Source organism: Lolium perenne, chromosome 2 (genome assembly GCF_019359855.2).
Source record: "Lolium perenne isolate Kyuss_39 chromosome 2, Kyuss_2.0, whole genome shotgun sequence".
Classification (NCBI taxonomy): Eukaryota; Viridiplantae; Streptophyta; class Magnoliopsida; order Poales; family Poaceae; genus Lolium; species Lolium perenne.
Genome location: NC_067245.2, coordinates 90,289,205 through 90,297,714, shown reverse-complemented (window position 1 = coordinate 90,297,714; position 8,510 = coordinate 90,289,205). Strand labels below are relative to the sequence as shown.

The 8,510-nt window shown below is 50.1% G+C and overlaps 1 protein-coding gene across 1 annotated transcript; it reads right to left on the bottom strand.

Annotated features, from left to right (window-relative positions):
* Positions 1–2,104: 2,104 nt before the first annotated feature.
* LOC139835540 (uncharacterized) lies at positions 2,105–6,352 on the bottom strand. The gene is made up of 2 exons (XM_071825397.1): positions 5,233–6,352; positions 2,105–3,426 (listed from the first exon to the last, which is right to left on the bottom strand). Exons 1-2 carry the CDS (start codon positions 6,350–6,352, stop codon positions 2,105–2,107), a joined length of 2,442 nt encoding a protein of 813 aa, XP_071681498.1.
* Positions 6,353–8,510: the final 2,158 nt, after the last annotated feature.

The window sequence follows — 8,510 nt, the reverse complement described above, 5'->3', positions numbered from 1 at the left end:
TTGGAATCATTCAAAAATATTTATTTTCAATTTTTAAGGTCCAAATTACTACCCAGAAACAGAGATCATGTTTCATTTATTAAAAATCGCACAAAAATCCTAAAAATACATGGCTAGTGACATCTGAAAGGTAATTTCATACCGGTTCTAATGCAATTGGAATCACATCAATCCGAGCTACCAAACTATTTTTATAAGCAAAACAGTACACTGGTCAGTTTTCATTTTTAATTTCTGTTTCTCAAATTTTCAAATAATTTAAACGGGCGGGAATGCCCTGGGCCGTGCAAGTGCTGCGCAGATGGGCTGGCCCAGTGGGGCTCTCCGGTGGCCAGTGAAAAAAAGAAAAAGAGAAAAAGGCCGGGGCCCGTGGCGGGACAGGCAGGCCGACGTGGCCATGCACGCCGACGTGGCCGTGCATGCGCCATGCGCCCGCCCGATCTGGATCCGACGGCCTAGATCTGGTGCGTGCGCGACGTCTGAGGCGCTCGCCGGCGCGGAGGAAGAAAGGGGGCGGCCAGGGGCTTACCGGCGGCTGGCGATGGCGTGGATCGGTGCAGGTGGTGTGGTGGCGTAGGCGTGCGTCGGGTTCATGCACGGGCGGCGTCCAGGGGCGTCTGCTCCTCCTCTGGCGACGTCAACGGCAGCACGGGCGGCGTCGGCTCGTCATCAGCGTCATCGTTCTGCCGCCGATCTGCGCGTCAGGGGTAGGGGAGCAGGGTTAGGATGAGCAGGAGAGGGTGCTGGTGTTGAGAGAGTGAGGAGAGAAGCGTTGGCGGCGTCGCGGCGGTGACCACCTGCGCGTCACCCTCATGGTGACCACGGCGGGATGGCGTCGGGCAGTGGTGGCAGCGGCTCGAGCGGCAGCTCGAGCGGCCAGGGGTGGAGTGGGGCAGCCTAACGGCGCTGTGGAGGTGGGAGCTGAAGGGAGAGGGTGGCGTTTGGGCGGGTTTTATAGGCAGGCGGGGGAGCGGTAGTGGCGTGGCCGGTGGCGATGGCCAACGGGCGCGCAAGGGCTGGCATCACCAGCTGGCCCCATGGTGACGTCGCCCTGGTGGCATCAGCGATGGGAGGGAGCCGAGGCGGTGGGAGGGCAGTCGAGGCTGATGGCACGTCGTGCGAGGCGATGCCATCATGTCTCCTGCCAGTGGCGCGCGCGTGCGTTTAGGGCTAGGGTTTGGCGCGGGAGAGGGGGTGCTGGTGAGGTTTGGGCCAGAGAAGATAGAAAGAGAGAAAGAGAGAGGGCCAGGGTTGGGCCAGGGTAGAGAGAGGGAGTGGTGGCATCGGCCACGGCCCAAACCAGAGAAGAAAAGGAGAGGGAAGAGAGAAAGAAAAAGGAGAGGGGGAGGTTCCCCCTCTTGTCTCTCGGCCAAAACCCAAGAGAGAAAAGAGAGAGAAGAGAAAGGGGCAGGGGTGAAAAAGAGAGAGGCCATGCCATGTGCAATGTGCCCAAGTGTGACAAGAAATCATGTGCACAAATGTGAAAATATTTGAGGACAAATAAAAAGGTGGTGATGGTGTTGTTGGTGCAACCTTAGGTGGATTGGTGGTGGTATAGAGAAGAGGGTAGAATGTTCCCTCTCAACAAAGGTGGTGCTCACTACCCTGGGGTTAGGGTTTTTGAGGGGTGTAGTGCACTAAGAGGTGGTGCCATTAAAATTAAGCAGATCAAACCCTAAAAATTTAGAGGGTGGTGCAAAGACTAACCTAAAGGTGGGTGACACACATAACACACCAAGAAAAGTATTTGAGTTAAACCAAGCAAGAATTCTAACCTACAATCAATCACAAATGTTAAATAAAAAAATTTGTTGGCTCAATTTTTTTTAACTTGTAAAAATATGCAGTTTTGAAAAGTGGGGTGTTACAGACCTTCCCCCCTTAAAAGAATCTCGTCCCGAGATTCCACGGCTAAGAGCTTGAACAGATGTGGAAATTCTTGTTTCAGATAATCCTCTCTTTCCCATGTGGCTTCATCTTCAGAGTGATTGCTCCATTGGACCTTGAAGAATTTAATCTTTCTCCGGCGGGTGACCCTAACGGCTTCATCCAGAATACGGGTAGGGTTCTCCCTGTAGGTTAAGTCGTGATTGAGGTCGATTGCTCAGTAGTCGATATCCTTGAAAACTTCAGCCTTGTTTGGTGCTTGGAGGCATCTCCGAAGTTGGGAGACGTGAAAGACGTCATGGAACTCTGACAATTCCGGGGGTAGTTCAAGCTGGTAAGATACTTCTCCTCTTCGTCCTAGTACCTTGAAAGGACCAATATACCTGGGCGCAAGTTTGCCTTTAACATGGAAACGTTTCATTCCTTTGAGAGGAGTTACCCGGAGATAAGCAAAATCTCTGGCGCAGAAGGTTAACTCTCGACGCTTGGAGTCAGCGTAGCTCTTCTGGCGGGACTGTGCAGCTCTCAGCCGGTCACGGATAAACTGTACTTGTTCCTCTGCTTCCCTGAGTAGGTCTGGTCCGAACACTTGGCTTTCTCCAGTCTCGGTCCAATTGAGAGGGGTTCGGCATCTTCTCCCATAAAGGGCTTCAAAAGGGGCCATCCGAAGACTGGCTTGATAACTGTTGTTATAGGAAAACTCTGCGAAGGGCAGGCAATCCTCCCACTTGGTTCCATAGGCGAGAACGCAGGCTCGAAGCATGTCCTCGAGGATTTGATTTACCCTTTCGGTCTGTCCTCCGGTTTGGGGATGATAGGCGGTACTGAATGATAACTTGGTGCCCATAGCCTCGTGAAGCTTGTGCCAGAAACGAGAAGTGAACTGGGTGCCTCGATCTGACACGATAACCTTGGGAACGCCGTGAAGGCTAACTATACGGGAGATGTAGAGATCGGCTAACGCTCTCCCGCGATCGGTGGTCTTGACAGGCAGAAAATGAGCGATTTTAGTGAGACGATCAACTATCACCCAGATGGAATCATGTCCACGGTTAGATCTGGGAAGTCCGGTGATAAAGTCCATACCCACTTCCTCCCATTTCCATACGGGTATCTTCAAAGGTTGCAATAATCCGGCAGGGCGTTGGTGCTCAGCTTTAACTTTCTGGCAGACATCACATCGGGCGATAAAGGAGGCAATGTCCCGCTTCATTCCATGCCACCAAAAGGTATCTTTTAGATCTTGGTACATCTTAGATCCTCCAGGGTGAATAGAATAAGGAGTATTATGGGCCTCCTCCATTATAAGATTCTTCAAGTCAGGGATATTGGGTACGCAGAGGCGTCCATTGTACCACAGTACTCCGTTGTGGTCTATCGAAAATCCTTCTGCCTTTTTTCTGCCCATGCGGCGTTTGATCCCTTCAATACTCTTATGCCCAACTTGGGTTTCCTTGATCTGATCTCGAAGGGTGGGTTTGGCCTCCATGGCAGCAAGGAATCCATGGCTAACCAATTCTAATCCGAATTCCTCGAATTCTTGATAAAGCATGGGTTGTTCGATTTTCAAACGAAAGTTAAGGGAACATGGTTCTCTGCTGAGGGCATCGGCAACTACATTAGCTTTTCCGGGGTGGTAATGGATACTTAGATCATAGTCTTTGATGAGCTCAATCCATCTCCTCTGTCGCATGTTCAACTCTCTCTGAGTGAAGATATACTTAAGGCTTTTGTGATCGGTGTAAATATCACACCTATTTCCTATGAGATAGTGGCGCCAAGTCTTGAGTGCATGAACCACGGCGGCTAATTCCAGGTCATGGGTGGGGTAATTGGCTTCGTGTGGTTTCAGCTGTCGGGAGAGATAAGAAATTACTTTACCTTCTTGCATTAAGACACTTCCAAGACCAATTTTGGAAGCATCACAATAGATCACAAAGTCCTTGGTGACGTCGGGCATGGTCAAGATGGGGGCTGATACAAGTCGCCTTTTTAGTTCTTGAAAACTCTCTTCACATTTTTCCGTCCATTCAAACTTCTTACCCTTTTTAAGCAGAAGGGTCAATGGCTTGGCGATGCTCGAGAATCCTTCAACGAATTTGCGGTAATATCCCGCCAATCCGAGGAAAGACCTCACTTCTGTAGCATTCTTAGGGGGTTGTCGGTCCACAATAGACTTGATCAGAGAGGGGTCAACAGAGAGTCCTCCGGCAGATAAGACGTGGCCAAGAAATCCAACTTCCTTGAGCCAGAACTGGCATTTACTGAACTTTGCATACAGTTGGTGTTGCCGAAGGGTACCCAAGACTAGTCGCAGATGCTCTTCATGTTCTTCCTTAGTTTTGGAGTAGACCAAGATATCATCGATGAACACTACCACAAATTTGTCTAGGTATTCCATGAAGACCTTGTTCATGAGGTTCATGAAGTAGGCGGGGGCATTGGTGAGTCCAAAGGACATTACGGTGTACTCATACAGTCCGTAACGGGTGGTGAATGTAGTCTTGGGAATGTCCGATTCTCGGACTTTGAGTTGGTGGTACCCGGTGCGAAGGTCGATCTTGGAGAAAACTTTTGCTCCGTTCATCTGATCGAATAAATCATCGATCTTGGGCAGAGGGTACTTATTTTTAATGGTTACTTCATTAAGTCTTCGATAGTCCACACACAAGCGAATGGTTCCGTCTCCCTTGTCCACGAAGATCACAGGCGATCCCCATGGTGATGCACTTGGCCTGATCAGACCTTTGGCCAACAAATCATCCAACTGTCGCTTCAACTCGATCAATTATTGGGGATTCATACGGTAAGGTCTCTGGGCTATGGGGGCAGTTCCTGGGATTAGTTCTATGATGAACTCAATGTCTCGGTCAGGAGGCATACCGGGCAATTCTTCCGGAAAAACATCAGGGTACTCGCAGACAACAGGAACTTGTTCGAGATCGGGTCCAGAGATGCTTTTCTTACAGAAGGCTTTGGATGAGTGTATGGTGGCGGTGTATTTTACTGGTAGGCCTTGATCATTGGTTAGGGTAATAGATTTTTGGACGCAGTCAATGTGTCCCTTGTACTTAGTCATCCAGTCCATACCAAGAATTACTTCTAAGCCTTGGGCTCCTAGGACTATGAGCTCTGCTTGGAAAGGTACTCTTTGTATGATAATGGGAACTTGTTTGCAAGATAAGCGGGTTTTAGCAGTGGATCCAGGAATTTGTACTAGCATGAGGCGTTTCATGATAGTTGGTTTTAACCCACTTTTCTTAACGAAAGGTTCGGTAACGAAAGAATGAGATGCTCCGGAATCAAAGAGAACTCGGGCGGGAGTGGAGTTGACAAGGAACGTACCCATCACAATGTCCGGAGTCTCCTCAGCTTCTTCAGCGCTGGCGTGGTTCAGGTGTCTATGGGCGGCGTTGGCCTGCTTCTTGACAACCGGCTTCTTCCCTGACGCCGTCCTAGCTTGAGCCTGATTGGGTCTTGGCGCGTTGGCGCGTTGGGGCATCCTCATCTTGGTAGGGCACTCTCGAGAAAAGTGTCCAGGCTTCCCACAAGCAAAGCATCCATCGCCTTGAGGGCGAGCTGGCGGATTTGGGCGAGGGTTGGTATTGAATCCTCCAGAACGGTGCTGCGGAGCTGAACGATTGGGGGCATAGTTGTTGGAGCGGTAAGCTGGGGTTGGCGAAGGGTTCCTCTGGGGTGGGTTGGCGGGTCTTGATGGGGGCGGACTGCGGTACTTCGGGTTGCTGGGTCCACCCTGTTGCTGTAGCATCTTGCGCTTTCTGGTTTCAATGGCAGCCTTGCGCTTAGACTCCACCATAATGGCGGCATCCACTAGCGCCTCCAGGTCTGGGTAGGGTACAGCCACTAGGATACTCTGGATCTCCTCATGCAGGCCATTCATGAAACGGTCGCGCTTTTTCTCATCGGTGTCCGTATCTTGAGGGGCGTACCTTGCTAAGGTGTTAAACTTGTCAAGGTAGTCCACCACATTGGAGTTGTTCTGCTTCAGATTGAAGAATTCATCCCGCTTCATCTTGATTAATCCCGTAGGAATGTGAGCTTTACAGAACTTGGCGGTGAACTCCTCCCAGTTGATGACATGTCCAGGAGCTTGCATGACCTTGATGTTCTCCCACCATGCTCGTGCAGGTCCAGCGAGAAAGTGGGTGGCGAGGAGGACTTTCTCGTTGTCTCCCACGGCAGCGACTTCCAAGTTGTTTTCAATGGTGCAGAGCCAATTGTCTGCATCGAGGGGAGCGGTACACTTGGAGAACACAGGTGGATTGGTGTTCTGGAAGTCCCAAAGGCGTGATCTTGGCGCTTCTTCGCCGTGTCCTTCTCCTTCTTCATTGTGGCGGTGTCCCGCGGCGGCTTGAGCGATTTGCCGAAGCGCGGCGATGTTAGCTTCACTCTCTTGGCGGGCACGCTGGCGATCCTCCATCAAGAGGCGCAGGATTTGAGCCATGTTGGGATCCAGAGGTGGTGGTGGTGGGTTTCCGGAGGTGGAACCTCCATGGCGAGTCTCAACCATCTGGGGAGGTAAAGAGGATAGCCATGGTCATGAGATGACGAGAAAGAGGGATGTTCGAAGTTCAAGTGCTTTGCCAAGGGGAAGGAACATGCATGCATAATAAAAGAAATTTGGAAAAGAGTAGCAAACATAACAACACGAATAGCAACAATCAAACACCATTCGTTGGTAATACCAAAAGCATCAAGTTCACATCCATCAAGGTCACACATGGACCAATCAAAAGTACGCCATACATAAGGGACATCCTAACATAAGACAAGTCACGGGGGTGCAAGCTTAGAAGTCATCAAGTGGTGCGGAAGGGCCATCAAACGGAGGCTCCTCGGGGTCCTCCTCATCCTCCGAAGTAGCCTCCACGATGCGAAGTGGTGCGGGTTCTTCGGCCGCGTCGTTGATGAAGGCGCGGTCATCTTCATCCTCGTCGTCAAGCCCAGCAAGTCCTTCCTCCTCCATGTAGTCCTCATCGTCGCTAATGAGAGCGGTGTGCTCCTTGCGGATATCCTCGCCGTCATCCTGAGTGTTCTCAAGCTTGTCCTCGGCGTCGCGGAGGGCGGCCTTGAGGTGCATAACCTTGACTTTAAGCATGTAGTTGGACTCACGAGTACGGAGGGTCTTCTTCTGTTGGCGGCGATGCTTGAGCTTGGCCAACTTCAGATCCATCTTGAGCCCTTCCATCTCATGCTTCAACACCTCATTCTCCATCCTGTTGGAGTCAAGGCTGAGCTGAGTCTTGAACAGCAAGTTCTCCAACTGGCACACCTGGCGCCCAAGGGGGCAATAGTAGGGGATCATAGTGGGAATCCCCTCCTCATTGCGGCATCCCAAGAAGGCGTGAGGAAGTCCCATGGCCTCCAACTCGACACGGTGATGGAAGACAAGGCGGGAGAGGGCGGCTTGGAGCACCCTCACAAGTCCATCCTCCCATGTGCGGTCAAAGACCTGGACCTCAATCTCCTCAAGCTGCTTCACGTGAGAGCCGCGAAGTGTGCATACCACCATCCAAGACATCTCGCCGTCCTTGGTGCTCTCCATCTGCCCACCCTTCACTTCGGGTGCCAGGCGTCCAACGGCCTGTGACACCTCGACGAGGGCGGTCTCAAACAGGTAGGGGGGCTTCTTGAAGCCAAGCTGGATGCTCTCGGTGAACATCGGTGGATCCATCTACACAAAATTTTTAAGTTCATAATTAGCATCATGATCAAAGTGTGCAAAATTTTAAGTACATCATGTAAAACATTTAAGATTAATGCAAGTAATATTTAATCTAAAAGAAATTAGGGGAGAGACTAGGCATTATTTCAGCAAATAGTCATCTCGTTTTTAATATAGAAAATAGTTTGGTACTAACTTTGCGTCCATGCTAACTAGGGCTTCCTAAGGTCAGGATGGCTCTGATACCAGCTCTGTGGGGACCCCGGACTAGCTGTCCGAAATACCCCGTTATGCATTCAACTCACGATCCCATGATCAGTGCACCGTGAGCACATAACCGAACTGAATATCCAGAATTACATCATCCATTACAGTACCGAATAAAAAGTCTTACAAAGCGGGTCACATGACCCAGGCTTACATAAATGCCTCATCGGGCAAGTTCACAAAACACGGCAGCGGATACACATCAACGTCATCGGGCCCAAGTCATGCCTTAGTCCTACAGGCGTCTGACTTGGAGAGCGTCCTAGGTCGCATAGTCGTCATGAAATCCCCCATCGTCTTCATAGTCCTCCTCATAGTCTGGCCAAGTTAATAGCCAGGGACAAAGCCGTAAGTACATTTGGAATTGTACTTGCAAACCATCATAAGAGGGGTGCAACAAAATCTAACTAAAGGAGACAAGGGAGTAAGACTAGTTTCTCTTGTGGATATTGCATGTGGAAGAGAAATAGTTTCTCTTGTGGATATAGCATGTTCCAACCATAATTGCTTACATAGCATCCCAACTCCTCATGTGAAGGGAACACTATGGTTTTCCTATGACATCTCTATATCTTTGTTAAAGAAGAGTTGCATTCTTTCATCTCAAGTGATGAATATGCGTGGGAAATCCTATGACATCTCTATATCTTTGTTAAAGAAGAGTTGCATT

Excerpts from the sequence above, each read along its gene's own strand:
- LOC139835540 (XM_071825397.1), bottom strand. The coding sequence starts at position 6,352 with ATGGCTCAAATCCTGCGCCTCTTGATGGAGGATCGCCAGCGTGCCCGC. Across the intron at positions 3,427-5,232 it reads GACTCCGGACATTGTGATGG|AATTCGAGGAATTCGGATTA; the intron begins GTACGTTCCTTG and ends TGCTTTATCAAG.